The following is a 22,221-nucleotide window of genomic DNA, read 5'->3' as shown; positions in this document are numbered from 1 at the left end:
TTGATTCAAACACTGACCCAACTATAACCGAACACCTAGTGTTTGTTTCTACAAACACTATATCTAGTTAGGTGTTTGGGCCAACAGCCCGGAACACCTCTTATTTTTGTTCGTTTTTTTTTTCTTTTTCTTCATACTTCTTCTTCTTCTTCTCAGCGTCCCTTGTCCACTAACAAAAGCGCCTCTCCCAAACTCGTATGAACTTGAACTTCACACATAGTTAGCGATTTATTAGGAGAAGAAACCATGTGAGTTACGTCATGATGACGTCATCAATTCTTGAGTTATGAATATTCAAAGTTTATTAATTCAAAAAATCATAACTTTTAATCTACATAAGGGAATCTTACAATCGAAACATCATCGGAATTGTCATTGAAAACTCCGTAAACGCCCCACAGACATGACCCCATTTCGATATTGTCTTCCGGCTCAAAAAAGAGGTTGAAAATTTCAAAATTCACGTCTAAAGAACAACGTAAATCCCCATTAGTATGTGCATAAACATTGCACGTAGGCATACACACAACGTGTAGTGTATTAGCGGTACAGCAGAGTCACGCTCCAGTGATCATCCATAGAGCGCGAAAAAGCTTCATGAAGAATAGTCTTCGTTCAAGGCGGTTAAAACATACATGCCCCTTACAGTCTTTTCTACAGTCGTCAATATTTCCTAAACTACATAAGCTATTTTGACAATCTATACATCATATGAAAGGGCTTTACGTACTTTACAGAAATGGATATGTTGGTGAACTTTCGTTGACCTTTTGACCTGTTTAAACCGGAAGTGACTGTGAAATGATTTGAAAGGGCGTTGTTTATTGCCTTTTAGGTTGAAATATACATCCTTTGATGCTTTACCATCACAGCATACAAGTCTGGCAAAGGTCTGGTTTAAAACAAATATCACCGATGACGTCACGCAAACATACACTTTTACTAGATGACGTAATCATGTTGTTTTGACAGTTTTTGCAATTTGAATCATTTATTACAAATCTTGAGAACAAAGCAAGGTGTAATATTTGTTTTTTAATCCAGGCTTTTACTCCCGGAAACCGAACACCTTGATGAACAAACTCTCAATCTCTAGTGTATTTTTAAGTTTGTTCGGCCAACTCAAAAATACCTTGTCATCTAACAAAAGCACCTTTCCCAAACCCGTATGAACTTGAAACTTCACACATAGATAGGTATTTATTAGGAGAGGAAACCGTTTAAGTTACGTCATGATGACGTGAACCGTTCTTGAATGATGGTCATTCAAAGTTTTTTATTATTATAAAATCATAACTTCTGATCTACACAGGGGATTCTTACAATCAATACATCATCGAAATCATCATTCAAAACTCCGTAAACACCTCGCAGACATAATCCCATTTTGACCTTGTCTAACGGTTCAAAAGTAAGCATTTGTATATTTTCTTGGCCCAAGTGTTTATGCCTAACGCAGCATACCTCTCGCGACTATAGCTTGTTCAGACTTGTTTACACGCTATACGCCAGTGCCATGTGCGTGCGCATGGCGTGATTTTCCATTGATAAGTTTTGACTAGCAAAAGGTCACCTACGGAGCTCCAGGAGTGCCATCCAACATATCGAGTTACCGACATACGTTATCTCATCAAGACGACTTATTTCGTGGAATCAGTTACTTACAGACATATTATTTTGCTAAGTCGACTTATTCAAAACAATCAGTTGACTTAACAACATAATTTATCTCACCAAGTCGACTTAGATAAAATGGTAAGTCGACTTACTGACATAATTTATCTCACCAAGTCGACTAACGGTAACTAATTAAGAAGTTTACTTATACACAGCCTGCACACGTTGCAACGTGTGTGTATTGAGATTGCGAGTTAAGGCCCGCGTGATCGCTAATAATGTGGGCCTGGGATGCAGAAGAATAACCACAGTCTAAGACTTGAATCAAGTCTACACCTCGTCAAACTCCGATTGTATTAGTCAATTCAGGCATCCTCTTCAATTTTATTTTATGTAACAAGCAAAATTATTAATTTACTGATTTTATTTAAAAAAGGTTAATGGCTGTTAGCAAACTGCGTCCAACTAACATTGCATGGTGTACATGTACTTGCAAAATAGTGTTACTGGCCTCACGTTTTGACCCTATTAAATAGCTACGTGAGAAGAATGAGACAATAAATCATGAATTCAGTTCAAAAGGATAAAAGTTTGTTTTCGTCATATTATTCATCAAACTATAAGCCTTTACAACAAAATGTATGTATGGAAGGTACCAGACAGCACGTAACGGAGCCGAGTTGAAAAGTGACAATACCAAAGTGCAACCATCAGCCGTGAAGTTACATTATAAATATGATGGTTGTCAAAAGGATAAAAAGGTTGTTTTCGACACAACCACAACATTATATATGATGGTTGTCAAAAGTATAAAAAGGTTGTTTTCGACACAACCACAACAAACCATGTGAATCTATTCAAACAAACAAAACCTTCTAAAGAATATCCATGCATAGATTTGTCAGGTGCATAAAATTATGTCCCAGCCAGCACTGTGATTTATGTGTGTTTACTAGTTTCCTCACTCCCCAACCAAAGTGACTACAATACGTCTCTATTGAATAACAATGGTATATTTCGACATGGTTTTTATTTTCAGCTTTTCCATAGATCCTGTTTTTTAAGACTCCCAAAAATGGCCGACCGTGTTAGTTCGCAAAGTAAAAGGAAAACCACGCAATTTCGAGGCAAATTTGTGTGGATCATTTTATTCTACTTTTACAACATCTTCCCAACCATTATGTATTTTATAACAAACGGTTACAAACGCTTTAATAGACCAACTCGTCCGATCCAAGGCAATGTGTTCCTTTAACGCATATAATGTTATTTACATAAAATAAGAAAATACTGGAACCCAAAACCGGGCTAAGCATACTAATTATGCTTTACAAGGTGCTGTGGCGCAATTTTGCTGCCGAATCGGACTGGGAACACCGAGGCAAAATCCTTCTCTTTTCGATAAGTACACTGGGTTTCTTTTATATGCGTTACATAACACATGGGACCAACGGCTTTACGTCCCATCCGAAGGACGAAGCAATGGTTATAAGTGACATCATAATTTTGTAAAGTTAAGAAAACTCCTATAAACATCTTTTGACCCAGAGGTGCTCGGTCCAAGTTGTCAAGCATAATGATAATGATGTAAGTTTAATCACAAACAATGGAACCCCCATGAGCGGGCTAAGCACGGGCTAATCATACTAATATTTTGTAACCGTTGGAACCTACTTTATATCTTTGCCTGGTCAAACATCATTTAAAGGGGCATTACAGTATTACATTTAGTTTTAGCCGCAAACGTAAAGTTAAAAAGCAATATACAGACTAGGAAATAGAGTGCTCTCATAGTGGTGCACAAGGTTTGATACACACACATCTCAACGCGTGTTCAGGCTGTTAAGTCAACTTCTTAGTTTCTGTAAGTCGACTTGGTGAGATAGTTGTAAATAGTTGCGTTAAATAATAAGTTTACACTTGGCGCCTCATAAGGGAACGTGTTCCTTTAATTGTTAGTTGTTCGAGCAACAACCCTTTTGATGCTAAATTACCATAATACACATCGAGAAATAAAATCTTTGCATTTTTAACAACACTTATTTCATTGACTCAAACGCTGACCTTGACGATATCCGAACACCTTGTGTTTGTTTCTACAAACACTAAATTCTAGTTTATTGTTTGTTTGTTGTTTTTTTGTTTGTTTTATATGTTATTAACAGTTTGGACTTTTGAATTTTTAATCGGCTACAGTACTGTACACCATGTCACAGACAGAACCTACTGTTATTTTGGGCTCAACCCTGGCTGGTTATTTTGCCGATATGGACACCAACGGGACCAACTCTACTGTTATGATAGATGAGAGCCCACCTCAGTACATTCAGGTAAGTATGAGGCCAGGGCTGTATGGTTCAATTTTGAAAGGGCAAGGGCACCAAGGCGTTTTCTTCTTGGTATAGGGCACCCTATGATGAAATTTCAAGTTTGTACTTGATCATTTCAATGGGCACCAAGGCAATGACCAGGGGACACGGAGGCAATCGCCTTCATTGCCTCTTGAAGTATCAGGCCTGTGAGGCCCTATAGCCTACTAGGCGTTAGATCTTTTCTCCCCTGGTGCCCAAACTGCAAACATTGACAAGCTTAGGATGAGAGGAAGTTCAATGCTCTAAACCACTATCAGATCCACTTATCACATTTTTTTGGTACATGGAAGCTAAATTTAATTGCCACAGAAACAGTCACCACATGGAAACGCCATAGAAACGGTCATGACACTGCTATTCTCATGGTTTGTCAATGGGTATGCAGGGTTGTAAAATATGAGACTCATTTTTATTGAGCACCTTGTAAAGTTTTACAAGGTACTGTGGCACGTGTTATAGACCTTTATCATGCTGCCTACATCTTGGTCATGTTCCTCGTATTGAATTGCAGTGATGACTGCAATACTCATTTTGATAAAAAGGAACCAGACTATTTAGTTCTTCAAGCCTCGGTTTGGTAACATTGATATCGAGGGGGAAGTTCAAGATGGCCGCACCATGATAAAGGTCTATAGCCATCATGGCAGAAACGGCATTGCAATCCGGTTCTCCCTGACTCTCGATACGTTTTGATTTACAGGTTCTCAAGATGGCCAACAAAGTGATGCTGACGTCCTTGCTAGCCTTCATCATGGTGGCTATGGGCTGTGTAATCGCCCCTGATGACTTAAAAAGAGTGGTACGTCTTACTCTTCAAATGACCCTTATGCACATGATGTCATATCAGTAGGCGGCCTCACCTAGACATAAAAAGCAGCCGTTCAATAGTCAAACCTGCGCACCGCGCGTACAAATCTGTCAGTTTTGATTGTTTTGCATAGTTCTCAAAGATGGCGGCTGAATGGCGTAAATGCATGGTTTTCATTTATCTTTAAAACTTTCTATCTATTTTTTTAGCAGACTGGCTGTGCTGTCAAATGCACTGGACTCAAGATCGGTTGTTCTAATCGACCAAGTGTTGGTTTTGAGTCCCAGTCTTGATGCTTGTGCCCTAAACCCAGCCCTAAGCAAGACATTTAGCCATTATTGCTTCATCCTTTGGCTGGGACGTAAAGCTGTAGGGTCCTGTGTGTTGCAGTGTTGTGTGATGCACGTTAGGGCCTTGTCACACGAGGCAACTTTTGCAGGCAACTTGGAGGCAACCAGCTGCAGTGCATGCTACAGGATCACTTTGGTGGCACACGGGTCAATTTTCAAACATTGTCTTACGATCCACAAGAGAAATAGGTGAACATTCAAATGTGGATGCATTTTCTTAATGGAGATTGCCCGGAACTGGTTGCCCGTAAATTGCCTCGTGTGACATGGCCCTTAAAGAATCAAGTTGCACTTCACTAAGACGAGGAGTTTTCTCGATGTTTCTGGCAGTGGCTGCTGAATGCGCCGCAGCATCTTTTTAAACCCTTGTGAATTGGCCTTCTCATCATCCAAAAACTTTTAAGAACCTGTCTTAAAACAATAAGAACTGTTTACTAAGTGCTTTTGAGTTCTTGGAAAAATATCACTCGCATATTATTCCACTGGGATTCAAACACATGACCTTTGCCATTCAAGAGCAAATGTCTTACCAACATGATTGCCTGGGAGCTAGGGGCAGTTTGATCCCATATTTTAGCAGCAGTTACCGCAATGGTTTAATGGATGATAAATTTGCATCAGGGATAAAGAATAGTATTTGGGGTTACCCTTACACTGGTGTTTGTAAGCACAAAATAACTCTCGGGAAAGTACTGAGTATACAGTGTCAGTACTTTTCCCAGTTATTTTTGTTCTTTTCTTCATGTGAATAATCCTGTTTTCATCTATTTAAAAGGTTGGTTTGAAAGTAGAAGAAATTGTCATTCTAAAAAATCTTACCAATGAAATAACCTCACTGTAATTAACATAATTATGATTGTTTTCAGCTACGACGCCCCTTTGGTGTGTTCATCGGATTCTGCTCTCAGTTTATTGTCCTCCCCCTGTCAGGATTTGGTTTGGCCCATGCCCTGTCTCTGAAACCTGGCTATGCATTGGGAGTCTTGGTCACTGTCACTTGCCCGGGGGGTGCCACTTCCAACTTGTATACCTTTTGGAGCAACGGGGATGTGTGTCTCAGGTGAATTATTAAGTTATAAAGCTGTAAATAAACATTGCATGAAACTTTGTATAAACACACACGCTTGTAGTCAAGCTTTTAGTAGCTTTTGTAAAGTGCTTCGGGACCTTTGTGTGAAGCGCTATATAAGTGCCGTTTGCTATTTTTATTAATAGACTGCATGTGCACGTTCCACGCGTATTCAAAAAAGATTTCAGCCCATGCGTTGGTACAATCCCGGCCAAATTGCTTTAGCCACCAATTCCTAATGTTATATAAAACCATTCCCTGCCACTTCCCTTTGATCATACACATTGCCTCCCCGTCCCCCCGCTCAATGTTGACTGTACAAGAAGACCGCCACATGAAACCAACATTGAAAGGGGGCAGGGGGGCCCAACGAGATATGGCCTGGATTGTTGGCAGGCAGGAGACAAACCCAACCACTTTAACAGGTCCCAATGTTTGAGTTTGCGCAGGACTTGCACCGTCTATATCAGTTGACTCCCAACATTTGAGTGTGGCACAGTCACCTGCCAACCAGCGGTCCATGCCAACCAGCGCAGTTTGTTTACCAATAGAAGGGTTTATTTTGACACTAATTGGAACCCTCCTCTCCCAACTGAGGATTGTCGATGGCCCAATTAAAGAACACGTTGCCTTGGACCGGTTGAGTTGGTCTTTGAAAAACATTTGTAACCGTTTGTTATAAGATGCATTATGGTTAGAAAGATATTTTAAAAGTAGAATACATTGATCCACACACGTTTGCCTCGAAATTGGGTGGTTTTCCTTGTTACTTTGCGAAACTAACACGATCGGCCATTTATTGGAGTCCAAAATTTGACTCCCATAAATGGCCGACCGTGTTTGTTGATGAGGTAAAAGGAAAACCACGCAATTTCTAGTGATACTTGTGTGGATCATTATATTCTACCTTTGAAATATCTTTCAAATCATATATACATTTTATAACAAACTCTTTTCAAAGACCAACTCGACCGATCCAAGGCGACGTGTTCCTTTAAGAACCCAATGAGTTAGATCGACTGTTTCTGCTCTGTAAACAACCATCTTGTTACTAATTTAGTTTTTCTACTTTTACACTGATGTGTGTTAATCCCACCCAAGTAATATAAGGTGTACACATGACGTCATTGATCACCATCTTTGATGAATACATGAAAAGCTTTCATTAGCTGAAAGTTGTGCGCAGCGCGACCATCCGTGTACTTTTCCATTTTTTTCCCCATCAAATATGGTGCTCGATGACACTTTGTGCAATCCATCTATATGCCTGTTTTTTTTTCCGCCGAACTTGGGAAAGTACCGAGTTTACAGTGCTTTAACACACATCGGTCTACATGTAAGGGTAAAAAAATCAAAATTAATACTCTTGATTCCGAAAGCAAATTTAACATCTAATACATAAACTACTCCTCTTTCTGACAGCATCACCATGACGGCCTTCTCAACCATTGTTGCCATGGGAATGATGCCTCTGAACCTGTTTATCTACTCCCGATCATGGACGAAGGATGGAGTCATCATTCCATACAGTAACATCATCATTTCCCTGGTCCTTATCCTGGTACCTGCCCTTATTGGTATGCTTATAAAGTACAAGAAGCCCTCATGGTGCCCGATCATTACCAAGGTAAGTTTTAGACGCCCTCCCCCCCCGGCTCTGAGCCCCACCAACCGGTGGCTGCATTGGCCCGAACGGTGGAAAAGACCAAACACTAAACAAAAAGGACTCCGCCAGCAGACGCGAGCCCACCGATCTTGATGCTGAAGTGCCACGTCCGTCAGATAACCGCCACACCCGAGCCGATCCTTATAAATGCTTTTTTGCATGATGATTATTATTATTATTAGGATTCCAATGTCTGGGACGGGAGCCCACCGATCTTTGATGCTGAAGTGCCACGTCCGTCAGATAACCGCCACACCCGAGCCGAGCCTTATAAATGCTTTTTTGCATGATGATTATTATTATTATTAGGATTCCAATGTCTGGGACGGGAGCCCACCGATCTTTGATGCTGAAGTGCCACGTCCGTCAGATAACCGCCACACCCGAGCCGAGCCTTATGGCACGATGATTATTATTACCATTAGGTGAGAGATGGCTGGTGGGGGCCAGCGGCGCTCCGTCCCCCACGACGTCAATACAACACAGACGACATACCCAGCAGTGGCCCCTGCGATCGGTGGCCCCGTGGGTGCTGATACATCTGTGAGGCATGTGCCCGAATGTCGAAAATAACGCCGAGTCGGGAGTCTTCTGGCCCTTGGCGATGGGGGTCCGCGATTCGCCTCCCCCGGCCGAGTGCCTGGTGCGATTCGGTCAGAACTTTCGCACACGAGAGAGGACGTACCCAGCAGCGTTCCCTGTGATCGGGGGCCCTCCCGGTTGATGCCGCCGGGCGACGCACCTTCCCGAAGTTTGCGTAAAACACACCGATTCGGGAGGCAGGGTCCCGCCGGGAAGTGACGAGCTCCGGACATGAGAAGCAACGGACATGAGAGAAGCCCCCCCCCAAAAAAAATTGGACTTGGGAAAAAAGTTTGGACTTAGAAAATTTGTCATGGAAAAAATCCCCGGACTTTAATAACCACCGGGCGGGACGAAATTCAGGCCGTGGCAGACGGCTGGAAATCGGCAAAACACGCTCTCGGAGAAAGTCGGCCTCCTTCCAAAAAGTGGCCCAGAACCCGGACAAAAGTGGCCCAGAACCCGGACATAAGGCCAATTTGGACTTGGGAAAAAAATACTGGAAAAAAAAAAAAAAAAGTTTGGACTTGGGCAGAGAATACTGAAAAAAAAAAAAATTTGGACTTAGAAAAAAGTTTGGACAAAAGTGGCCCAGAACCCGGACAAAAGTGGCCCAGAACCCGGACATAAAAAATACTGGAACAAAAAAAAAAAAAAAAAGGTTGGACTTGGGCAGAAAAGGATGGGAAAATAAAAAAAAATTTTGGACTTAGAAAAAAGTTTGGACTTAGAAAATTTTCCATGGAAAAAAATCCTCGGTGAAAATGACCACTGGGCGGGACGAAAATCAGGCCGTGGCAGACGGCAGGAAATCGGCAAAACACGCTCCCGGAGAAAGTCGGCCTCCTTCCTCGGACTTTGGCCAAAAAAGTGGCCCAGAACCCGGACATAAGGCCAGTTCTACGAGTTCGCGAAAATCGGCTCGAGTTCGGAGGCAAAAAGTCTTCAAGAGATACGGTAGGCTTTTGGCGGCGCCCGCTGCGTTCCGAGAACGGTCGAGTTCAGAGCTGAGGCGCTCGTGGGTCTCCAGACCCACGAGGGGGTTGGTGACCGAACCGAGAGACCCTTTTTGGGCCCGGAGTCCGGCGGATGGGGAGGGGTAAGTGGGTGCCACCCACTCCCGACACGGGGAGGTAGTGACTTGCGGAAAGTTACCGAGACTGGATTAGGTGTAGTTCTACAGTGCATACCCTCCTGGACTCGAATTTCACGAATGAACAGTTACCTCACTCTCCAAATCTGGCAGATCTGAAAGCACACAACTTCGTGTGACATGGGTGTTTTTTTTCTTTCATTATTATCTCGCAAGTTTGATGACCGATTGAGCTGAAATTTTCACAGGTTTGTTATTTTATGCATATGTTTAAATACACCAACTGTGAAGGCTAGTCTTTAACAATTACCAATAGTGTCCACTGCCTTTAAAGGCAAACCCTGAACTCATTTTACATTTTAAGTACATAATTAAATGCATTGACACTTGACAGGTAGAGCATCAGCAGAAGTGGAGGCATATTTGTTTGTATAGTCCAAGCAACAACTCTTTTGACACTGTAGAAAACATATGGACACTCTATGTCTTTGAAAAAAGTGAAAAACTCTGGTTACCAAACTGGTGCCATGTAAAAATCCAAGACTGAAACTTACTGGAAATGCTGTCAAAACAATTTAAAGGCAAACCCTGAACTTAAGTACACAATTTAACTCGCACTGACACTTGACAGGTAAAGCATCGGCAGAAGTGGAGGCAAGTTTGTTTGTATATATGCCAAGCAACAACTCTTTTGACACTGTAGAAAACAAATACCCACTCATCTGAAATGGGAAGTTTTAGGAGCCCAGATTCATCGCTATCTGGGTTTGTTATCAATCACTGACTACAGCACTACATGATGGCTTTTGTGTAGAGTTGTGTGTAATCTGAAAGGGAGATTAATGTCAAACAAGTGATGTGGACTGAAGCCTTTGTGATGCGGTCAAGTGGGTACTTACTATGATGGATAGCACACTTTAAACAACCTGTTCTCAGATTATGGAATAACCGTTTGACCATAATATTTGACGGTATTCAAGTTGACAGTTCCATCCAAAATCATACCAATTTTATCCAAGACCAAACCATTTGGACAAGAAAAGATGATAGTGAAGGAATTAAGACACATTCTAACCAAACTACCTATGTTGAAGAGGCTTCTTTAAAACCGATCATGGAAACGTTTCCACACAACAAACAAACCGGTGTAGCCTACATTCTACATCACATGTTGATGTGTAGACCTGAGACCCTGCCCCCATCAACTTAGGTCATGGAACGATAAAAATGTTGGCTGTGGTTTCTGTGGCAGCCCCTAAGCCTTTGGAGTGCGCTACTGTTGCATGTGTACAAAGCAAACGGAAACATGCTTCTTATAAAAATAAAATGTAATTTAAAAACTCCTTTTGTATTGCGGAATTGAAGTGTTTTTTATGGTTTTGTTCTTTTGTGTCTTTTGTTTTGTCTTTCTTCTATTGTTTCCTTACCTTTTAGTTTAGATTCTTTTACATGTTGGGTTAGAGGAGTGCCTCTCCTGAAGAGATTGAAGCATTACCAATGCCAGCAGGAACAGGGATGGGCCTCTATGATGTAAAAAGTAACTTTTAGTTCTCTGTTGGACAGACATCCATACTGTGGTTAATAGCAATATGGCCTGAGTCCAATTTCATAGAGCTGCTTAAAGGCAGTGGACACTATTGGTAATTGTCAAAGACTAGCCTCCACAGTTGGTGTATCTCAAGATATGCATAAAAAAATAAACCGGTGAAAATTTGAGCTCAATTGGTCGTTGAATGTTGCGAGATAATAATGAAAGAAAAATAACCCTTGTCACACGAAATTGTGTGCGTTTAGATGGTTGATTTCGAGACCTCAAGTTCTAAATCCGAGGTCTTAAAATCAAATTCGTGGAAAATTACTTCTTTCTCGAAAACTATGGCACTTCAGAGGGAGACGTTTCTCACAATGTTTTATGCCATCAACCGGCTCCCTATTACTCGTCACCAAGAAAGGTTTTATGGCAATAATTATTCTGAGTTATTACCAATAGTCATAGTGTTCCACTGCCCTTAAGCAGAAACTATCGCATAATTGTCTGCTGAACCGAAATGAGTAGATACCAGTCACAATTGTACATGTTACATGGCAGTTTAGCTGGTAACCTTAGTCCGGTAAGCGTAACTTTTTTATGCTTTAGCAGCTCTGTAGAAATTGGCCCTGATGACCAGTATTTTGTCTTTGTCTTTTTCTTCCATTTTGTGGATGTGTTTTGCGCTTTTGATCTTTGGTATGTAAAGGGTGCAATATAAATTTGAAATATTATTATAGCAATATGATTATGATGTCTCCCTTAATGCTCCTTTATTAATTCATGTTTTTTTTTTTTGTTTTTTTTACTTCTCAGCTCGGAAGCATTTTCGGACTGCTTATCATCGCTATCCACATCATCTTGAACAGCATCGTCAACCCATCTATGTTCTTCTCTCCATGGCAACTGTGGTTTGCCAGTTTCATCTTGCCACTTCTTGGCTACGTCTTTGGCTACCTGTTGGCTTTCATCTTGCGTAGACCCCACATTGAGTGCCGCACCATCTGCTTTGAAACGGGCGCGCAAAACATCGGCTTGGCATTGACGCTCATCCTGGTGACATTTGCGGATAGCGATCTCTTCCAAGATATGCTTGTCTTCCCGTCTCTCTACGGACCTTTTTTAATTCTCCACGCTTGTTTGATTGTTGTGATTTACTTGATTTGGCAAAAGTGGCATGGACGGCGAGAGCAGAATGATTTACCCACCAAGGAGAAAGAGTCTCAGCGAGACGTGACATTGGAGATGCTCCCGGGTGAACCATCTAAGGAAGGGGAGGACTAAAAAAGAAATCAAATGATAAACCACAAGGCAGTGTTGTAGTCAAGACCAGGCAGTCTGAGACCAAGACCAATCTTGATGGCAATATAACACTGTCGCAAGTTGAACACAACTTAACCCACATTTCTTTTTCTTTATGTTTTATTAAAATAGTGCTGTTATGTTTTTTTATATAGTTTTTTGGTATGAGGGAGGGGGGTGGCGGTGACCCCTTTTCCTTCAAAAAAAATGTTCAGGCTCTGAAGGAAAGAGCCACTGGCATCCCTGCTGTTATAACTTATATGCTGGCAGTCTCCCTGTGTTTTAATTTACTTTCTAAGCCTTATCTTTTAAAACCTGTATAGACTGTTTCAACTCAAATGTCAATTGTAAAAAGTATCTTTACTGTTTTATTATAGGATTTTTTTGTACCAATAACCAATATTGTTACCAATAACTGTTTCAGTCATTGATCTGTAAACAATATTGGCCAATTCAACCAAATCAGGTATTGGTTACAACCGCCTGAAGGTTTTTTTAAATTGAAATTTATACTATTAAGTATTATATAACTGACATACAGATCCTTGTCATTTGATTTGTTTAAAGGCGTTGGACACTATAGGCAATCACTCAAAATAATTGTTGCCATAAAACAAATATTGGTAACTAGCAATATAGAGCTGTTGATAGTAAACCTTGTGAGAAATGGATCCCTCTGAAGTAACATAGTTTTTGAGAAAGAGGTAATTTCACACTCAGATAAAATAAAATAAACCTTTTTTTATGCATCTCAAAGAACACAATGTAATGTAACAAGGGTGTTTTTTTTCTCATTATTCTCTTGCAAAATCGATAACTGATTTCACAGGTTTGTTATTATGTTTGGATAGACCTAGTGGGAATACTGGTCTTACAAAACATGTCCAGGGGGTGGGTTTCACAAAGGTAGTCCTAACTTATGACTAGTCCTAGGCAATGCTAAGAGATAGGACCAGTCCTAAGTTAGGATGAGTTACTGGTCCTAACTTAGGACCAGTCCTATCTCTTAGCATTGCTAAGGACTAGTCCTAAGTTAGGACTACCTTTGTGAAATCGACCCCAGTGCCTTTATATTTCGGATTTGATTTTGTTTAAAGTTTTGTATCACCACCTATAATCTTCTAGACCCACACTCATTTTCAAAAATTAATTGGTTTTTTGTGCATGTTCGTACTAGACAAAAAAGGTGAATTGTCAAGTTTCTAAAAATGAGTACGCAGATCCCCAGTTGCTGGATATACTATAAATTATAATGGACCTAATTTGTCTCAAAGGGTCTTCAATACCCCACAAGTATTTGCTCATTAGATACCTTTGTGAAATTTTTAATGAAATAATAAAGAGCGAAGTATTTTTTATAAGGAATTTAGGAGTTTTTATGTTTAATTCTCAACAAGATTTTTGAATGAAAATCTCTACTTAAAACGAGCTTGCCTGTATGAGGGCGCTAGTAAGATGTTCCCATAGAAATAGAATTCTATGGATGTTCCCAATAATTTTTGTGAATGTTGTCGAATACAGTGCATGAGCCAACAAAGGAAACCTTAAAACAAATACAAATTGGAATCATTTATGCAGTTAATAAGACGAGGTACATTTAAAAAACAAATTACTTCACATAAGTGAATTCTACATAAAAAGATAGACAATTGCTGTTATATTGTTGTTTCCATAGTGTATAAACAGCTTTCAAAAAAGTTCGCCACTCGTTGTGGTCACCCCGCTCGATTAATGCTCCATCAAAGTGAATGTGGTTTACTTATACCATGGAGGAAGGAAATACTTAATATTGTTCAGGGGGTTTTGGGGGGTAAAAAAATATATTCGTAAATTCTTGTCTTTGCGATTAAAACATTATGCACTTCAGGAAAAATAAATTGCTAACCAGAACTTTCACATGCTAATGCTATACATCAACATATTCTTGCGAGGTGTGAAATCAACTATGAACAAATTATCTAAAACACAATTGATAGTAGGTCTGCACTTCACATGCATTAGACCGCGGTAGTCTCCTGATGGACGTGCGTTTATTCTGGAGCTTTGATAATTATTCTTTGATAATGGTGTTTGTTATTGATGACATTGATGTGATTAGATCAAAGACGCGCGTTACGTCCAGTACACGCGCCATCAATATAATGCCACCCGAATTATGTTGTACGATAAAATACTAGAAACTAAAGTAAAGATCCATGGGTGTCGACACTAATGGCAAAAGTTGCCCGGTGGTTTGCACACTCACATATATATCGATTTGTGTACACAACGGTTTTCGGGATGTCTAAACAGAAAAGACCAGACAATGGGCGACAAAGAGAATTGTCTCAATTTAATCGCGAACGCATGTGTGACTACAATAAATAAAACCCTTTCACATATTAAATAGACACGCATCAGATTTTCCAATTCGCAATTTCCGAAATAGCTACCGCTGAATTGGACAGTGTGATTTATCCTAGTCTTTCTAACTTACACTTCCGATTGTTTATACTCTCATTTGTTGCGAAATTGCGAGAAAATTACATCTCTTAATCATTAAAAGTCTATATAAAAGGCCTTAGTATAGGCCTAAATGGTGTTGACAAGTGAAATTATTTTATTTAAAGTCTTTCGCTCAAAGAATTTGTACCACACTAAAACTTAACACCATTTGCACTCAAAGGAGCGCCGTGAACTTGACAACAAATGTGATTTTTGTTTTACTTGTCGGTGTGCACGGGGAGGGTTTTCTCAGAGTTTTCTCCATGCAATTTTCGAGTCATCGATGCAACTCGAATATGATGTTGTCGTAACGCCCATCATGACACCCGTGAGCACGAGTTTGGTCGTTTTAACATCGAGAAAGAAAGTTCCAGCAAAATGACCAGATAGTTTTCTCAAATTTGATTATTTTATTTTTTACGAATGACAATAATTAAAATCATTCTCATTAGTAAAAGAAAAAAAGAAAAAGATATTACAGTGGGATTCTACATCTATATGGTTGCTCCTTGTGTGTAACTTTGCCACTGCAGTGCAAGGCTAATCCCACTTTAGTTCCACTGTGTCGCTTTTCATCGTGGAGGAAGGAAGAATAACCCATTGTTTAAAGTTGAGTGATAATTAACAAAGGCAAATCAGTTTTCGCTTGCTTGGAAAAAGCAGTATCCGAACCGCTTGTTTAGCAATTCAACTATTTTAATGAACTGACCTCGGTCACACAATAATACTGAATGGATGTTCGCCATGGTCGATCACACAATTTACATTGACCAACGCCATGGTTTTATGAACAATACGCGACTGTAGGAAAAAATATCAGTGTGGAGCCAGCTGGTGGGATCGAATGAATGACATTCATTTCCATATTAGGAATAATTATTCAAGTGACGTTTTGAGAAAGTTGGCTCTGATTGGTCTAGTGTGCCGCCCAAGTACCGCTTGTCTCATCGGGAGGTTAGCGTTTGTGCGCAACAGCTAGTAAAAGCAGTGACCTCTAGTACCGGAATGCGCAATTCAGAGGACTGTGATGTGCGCGTAGTTTCAAACACAATACTTGTTTCATATTATTATATCCAAAAGTGCGCATTTTTATTGCAACACGCAGTTTGCTCACGCTAACTCCGCTCAATATAATCGTATCTGTGTGCATCTGAGGAACGGACCTCCACGCCCAAATTTTTGTGTTGACACAAAAAACGTAATCCCGCCCAGTAGCAGCATCAGGAAGGTTCAATTGAACACGTCAGTAATCTCATCTCGACTTTGTAGAACATTTTGTGATAAGAATTTGCCGTGAGAGAATCACCTTTGTGAAGTGCCACTACTTCTTCTCATTTGACAACCGCCAGGTAATATCAGAAATTCAAGATGGGTGAATGGCAACATGGAATCTTTGGATGTTTCGACAACATCGGCCTGTGCATTTTCTCTTGGATCGTACCGTGCTACACCCACGGCAAGACGGCCGAGTCCCTGGGCGACGACTGTCTGCTATGCGGCCTGGCGCTTTTCGTGCCGCTCCTAAACATCTACGCCCTGATCACCACCAGAGGTAAAGTGAGGGAAAATAAAGGCATCGAAGGTGGTCTCATTGGAGATTTGTTGATGATCTGCTGCTGTGGAATCTGTGCTTTGGTTCAGTCTGCTAATGAAATGGGCGTGCAGACACCCCTCGGAGCTGCACAATCTATTGCCAGATCGTAAGTTTTCTGAACTTTCTCCCTGCACATTTCCACTTATTTTTGCTTCAGTGCTTCAACACCAAACGGGACAAAACATGGCGACAGGCTGATAATGGCACCGTCACTAAGAGACCAGTACTACTGACCATCTAACTATTTCAACTCGACAAGCTAGCTAGATTCATATGAAAATTGATGTTCTAACTAATGCTTATCCTTCAAAATCAAACCCCAACCATGCCAACGGCGAGAACTATTTTCAAAATCACAAGCCCCCCGGCCTTCCTTTCGTCGTGGACTGCTGCTGCTGTCAATTCAAAGCTCACACATTAACATATTGTTCACGGGATCACCATTATTTCGTCAAGCTTGACTGACTTAAAGGAAATGGAGGTAGGCATATTTACTTCAACTCTGACAAGCAGAACCAGCAAAAGAAAATAGTTTATTTTGAGTACTCAAAACAATGCAACTCAACAACAGTACTTATTTATACTTGGCACAATTGAACAGTCACTCAACAAAATTTCTGAGATTTTTGTCGACACTACACGTGACTTCTGAGAGAGGAGCCAGGACTTCAGGAGGCCTAAATGAGAGCTTATGCTACTTACACACTGCAAATACACCAGGATGGCTAAAACAACAACCACGGATGGAGCTTTGTTTTTAAACAACAAAGACATACACATGTTTCATCTCTACGCCACTGAATGCAAACAGTGATCGTTGCATCTTACCCAACCAGAAACAATGACAGTTTATGTTGTGGATAACAATACTTTATTCCAAGACATAGGCAATTCGGGAAGTTGTCATTTTTTAAGTAAATGAATACTTGGCAAACCTGCAAAATAAAATAGGTTTCTCATGCTACAGCCATTATAAATTGACAACTACCTGATAGCCTTGAAAGTAAAGTAAGCCGGAATTAGTACACAAGTCACAATGGGACGGATTACTGCCTGGCCAAGGCCTTGGACTGGAGTGTAATCCTTCTTTAAACTTATGTATAAAGACAAGGTTCCATTTTTTTTTCTTTTCCAAAAGATTGTCTCAAAAGCATCAACAAAAAGTGAAGACCTACTTTTACAAGGAGGTCACATTCATGCTTACTTACTCCTGATCCTAGTCGGTTTATCACACTTGAGAATAAACCAAAATTAGAAGGGGTTGGTGATATTCGGTTAAGAAAACAAAAAACAGGTTATTGCTTTCTTACATTCCAAAAAAATAAGAGAATATTGCATTAGCTGATGGAGACGTAGCCCTGACAATAACAACAACATCTTCAAATTTCACCGGACAAAAAAATGACATCTCGTCATCAAAAATCAGTTGGTCAAAACTTGGCTCTTCTAAAACTGTTCTCATGTTTTCGAAATTCATTGTCACTCCATGTGTTCATGTTCATTCTGAAACAAAAAATGAAACAAAAATGGATGCATGTTGAAGAAAAAGAATGCCCAATTGTAGAGAGGCATGTGTAGCAAGAATACAACTGTTTTATGTACTACTAGTTGAAATTATAGAAATTGTGTAATTTGCAATGTTGGATATAATTACGCTTAATGCTTATATACATGTAGCTGTGTAGTACAATTGAAATGTTGAACATCTGTTAACTCTAAAAAAAATTTTTTTTTGCCTTTTAAAAGTTTGCCTGTGATTGCAATTTTGAATCTGTGACAATTGAACATTTTCGCATTCTTTGATAGAGTTTTGCTGAAATACCATTTCACTGAAGAAGGCTGAAGTTTAGGACCAGTGGACTTGCCAAGCTTTCTTTTTCACACACCTTTTTTATGATAAATTGTGAAATGATAGACAAATTTCTGCTCGTACTACGGTAGATAAAATTGCTTTTATAATCTCAGCACACATAACACTGGCTGTGTGTTTTAGTTCGGAATTTATAGCTATTGGACATAAATACTTTGCGAGAAATATAGTACCTCCATGCAATGTTTGTTTTTTAGGCTGAAGTGATGAGATGATGAGATTTAGCTTTGGCCAATCGTGGTTAGATTTTACAACTCAAGTATACGCCTCGTGCATTTTATCTGTGCTCACTGGATAGTACTAAAGAGTTTTAGTAGAGCACTGACAAAAATTGTGTTTGGAGTTCGATGGGGCAGTTTGGCCAGGAATTGCTCACATAAATGTACTCGCATTTCAGAAGTTTATTTTCAAATTCTGTAGTTTACACTCACAGTGATGCTACCTTTAACGCAGAACGTTTTAAAGTGATATGCCTTAAACTCTACATTTTTTTAAAAGAAACAAGAAATGGTATTTGGTACTCTATATTTTACTTGTGGTACTTTTTATATTTTCATTTAATTTACTCTATATTATATATACTGACACAATGTTTGACAATGTTGTTAAAAGATGTGTGTATCAAAGATGCATGTGTAGGTACAGTAGGTACAATGTTATTGGCAGTTTTGGGATCAGGGCTCGATTTCACAAAGCATTGCAGTTTCATCACAAGACAAACTATCAGTATCACCATAGTGATTTGTAGTGTGACAACACACTTTACTTAGCAACTATGGCAGATTTGCAGTTGACATCATCATTCTTGGCTCTTTGTGAAATTGATCCCAGTATGCAAATGAAATGTCCTTGTTGTTTTGGTTTGGTTTGGTTTTATTTTTTTCCAGTATTAAATTTGTGTTTGAGGACCAGTGACTGAATTATGTCGTTCAAGTACAAATACAAATTCATTACCCATAACAAATCTGGGGCTGGACCAATTCTGAAGCTGCTTACACCTGACTAAATTTGCTAAGTAAGAATACAAGTCTTACTTAGCAGCTGAGCAAGTAACCAGGCAATTTCTCAAACGGTTCACAGCTTACTGAGCAAATGAGCTTGCCAGATGTCCAGTCGGGCGATAATTTATGTTGGTAAAAACAGCTCTTCATATTTGGCCTAGTTTGGTTTGATGACAGAGTTTGTATTACAACGCCACTTTTATTGACTGTACAAGAAAAGGTCTGTTAGTCAAACATGTTGTACATTGAAGATGAAGGGGCTGGGACAACTTTTGGGGACATACAAACAGCCTTGTATTTAACCATAATAACCATATATTATGTTTGATCAAGGAACCGACTGACCCTAAATTGATGTTTTATTTTGTTCCAGTGTGTGAATGTTATACTATAGAACTGACTTGGAAGTGCTCAATATAATATGTAGACTAGAGGAAATAACCCAAAACAAACAACTCATATTATTTGTGGTATTTTGATCTAAAAACATGACCCCAAGTCATTTCTGGAGCGTGACCCTAAATTAGATTTACACCACTGTGGTATATCATCAGGGGTCATTTTGGAAACATCTGGGGCGAGACCAATCCTACATTACAACCTGTGAGTGATAGGATTTTTTCCAACTCTGGAAAATGTGTGTTTTTAACTTTGCACTCGCTTTGTGAATACAAAACATTATGTTTGAAAATGACTGTTATAATATTTAGGTAGCTTTGTACCCATGTTCAAACAGACTACCATTGGAATAAAAACAACTCAAAACATCAACTCCTACTACAGAAACCGAGACATGTCTTACATTATTACCTTGCATGTTGTAACCTCAATATCTCCCCAACTCGAAACGAATTCCAAAGTGTGTTGTTTTAGATATAGTACTTGGTGTCTACAATAATAAATGCCTTGTCTTTATTAGTTTTCACTAAACAAAAACTGTGTTCTTTCAAGTTTATGCTTTCATTTCGTGTTGTTGTATTGTTTTGTAGAATTCCATAATACCCACGTAGTTGGTGGTGACCATGGGGTATAGAATTATTCATGGCCAGACAAAGTGAAATTAAATTCAACCATGGAGGGAAAAAAACCTGAGAAGAAAGTAACCTTTACAATTACACGTACAAAGGGCCTCATGACACAAGGCAACTTTTACAGGCAACTTGGCGGCAACCAAATGCAGTGCATGCTACAGGAACACTTTGGTAGCACATGAGTTATTTGTTCACAAAATGTCTTCTAATCCATAAGAACAATATGTGAGCATTAAAATGTGAATGTATTTTCCTCTTGGAGATTGCCTGGAACTGGTTGCCTGTTAATTGTCTTGTGTGACACAGACATTCGCTAGGTGGTTATAAAACATAATGCTGATATATTTTCGAACATTGAATCACAAATAAGTTTCATAATTTTCAAATGTTTAAATACCCCCCCCCCCCCCCCCCTGTTCTTGCTAGAACTTATCTCCAGTCTGAACTTGAGTGACGTGGGCCCTACAGTTAAATATTGTTGGTATACTTTATATGTTACACCCCCAAAAAATCCACTGGGTTGATTTAATATACTTGCAACGGATCTCAGTATTTCAAACAGAGATAAGCCTAAATTGAAGATTCACTTCAAATGATGAATAAAACCATCCTGAAGATTCACTGATTACATCCATAATTCATACCAATTCTCATGAGTACCATTTCAGGCTGAAGTTGCATAAAACATGATCACCTTCATGTTCTAAATTGCCATATTAATTGAAATTGGATGGTGTGTTTGTGGAAATCTAAAGGAAGGGATATATAGGCTACACCCTCAAAAAAGAAAACCAGTAAAACAACACAGTGTAGGCTACTTTCTTCATAACATTTTCATAATACCCCAGTTGCATTTGATATTATTATTACAATTATGCCTCATAAAATTACGACTTGCTCTTGTCTCAAAAAAAAAAAAAATGATGTAAAGTTTCTTGCTCTCTGGGAAATTAGTGTGGGCAAAAACAAGGTGTGTTCGCAATCAACGTAGCATGCCATTCAGTGATTCATACCATGAGCATAGGCATCACTTCATGTATTAAAAATGCAGGTTGCTGGGTCACACAGTGTGCTGGAGCAAAGAAGGTCGCGTATGCAACCCGCTGAGCTAGACCTAGACTGTTTTGCATAAAGTGAAACCCTTGTGCTTGTATGTATGCTGCTGCTGCTGCTGGGTTGGGTGTGTGTGGCGACCTTGAATGAATTCCATTCGGCATCCTGTATAGTTATGCGTTTATTACGCTGTCACACTCCTCACAGGCAGTACACATTGTAAAAGCTACCTCCATGGTAAAAGTTATGTACAAACTACATCTACAAGTACTTTGTACATTTCTACTTCCACGTTTGTACACGACATCTACAAAAGTGGCCACACCTTGTTTTACGGAAGGCCTGAACAATAACATGACATTTACGCATTGCTTGGGTCAAATTGTGTTGTGTTTATTGCCCGGTTTGCAAAAAGGGAACTCATAATACGACTGTATGCTGTCATGGTAGGATATGGGTATGCATAATATGGGTGTGTGATGAAGAGTTTCTTTCGGCATCGTATAGTAGTTCTGCATTACTACGCTGCATGTCACAGGCAGGACACTGTGAACGTGATGTACGTATATACATCTAGGCTACATGTATTTGCATAGAAATGGTTGAATTATTTTGAAGGGGTCTTGGAGCCCAGGGTTCGTGGCTGAAAACAAAAAACTAGCCTCAAGCGGCCACGCCCTACTGAAGGCATCAACTTGACACTAGTCTTTACATAGGGTCTAATGTTATATTGCTTTTATTGCCCGGTCCTTTTAAAGAAACTAGACACTACTTTGCATAGGGCCTAAACCGAAATAGACC

General features: G+C 39.7%; 2 protein-coding genes across 4 annotated transcripts in view; both read left to right on the top strand.

Moving 5' to 3' along the window:
• Window positions 1–14,160, top strand: part of LOC139934422 (ileal sodium/bile acid cotransporter-like) — a 29,068-nt gene extending 14,908 nt beyond the window's left edge. For 2 of the 3 annotated variants that reach the window (XM_071928651.1, XM_071928652.1), the window contains 5 exons: window positions 3,814–3,947; window positions 4,690–4,788; window positions 6,014–6,207; window positions 7,639–7,843; window positions 11,902–14,159. In XM_071928651.1, the coding sequence (XP_071784752.1) occupies window positions 3,825–3,947; window positions 4,690–4,788; window positions 6,014–6,207; window positions 7,639–7,843; window positions 11,902–12,369 (1,089 nt within the window). In that variant the 5' untranslated portion in view covers window positions 3,814–3,824 and the 3' untranslated portion in view covers window positions 12,370–14,159. Of the gene's footprint in view, window positions 1–3,813; window positions 3,948–4,689; window positions 4,789–6,013; window positions 6,208–7,638; window positions 7,844–11,901 lie in introns of all 3 variants that reach the window. The other variant, XM_071928653.1, reaches the window with a different exon arrangement.
• A 2,079-nt stretch (window positions 14,161–16,239) lies between these two features.
• Window positions 16,240–17,679, top strand: LOC139934778 (cornifelin homolog A-like). The gene is made up of 2 exons (XM_071929183.1): window positions 16,240–16,571; window positions 17,604–17,679. Exons 1-2 carry the CDS (start codon window positions 16,240–16,242, stop codon window positions 17,677–17,679), a joined length of 408 nt encoding a protein of 135 aa, XP_071785284.1.
• The last annotated feature ends 4,542 nt before the right edge of the window (window positions 17,680–22,221 follow it).

This window comes from Asterias amurensis, chromosome 3, assembly GCF_032118995.1.
Source record: "Asterias amurensis chromosome 3, ASM3211899v1".
NCBI classification, from domain to species: domain Eukaryota; kingdom Metazoa; phylum Echinodermata; class Asteroidea; order Forcipulatida; family Asteriidae; genus Asterias; species Asterias amurensis.
The sequence above is the reverse complement of the archived record's forward strand: the minus strand, read 5'-3'. Positions and strand labels throughout refer to the sequence as shown.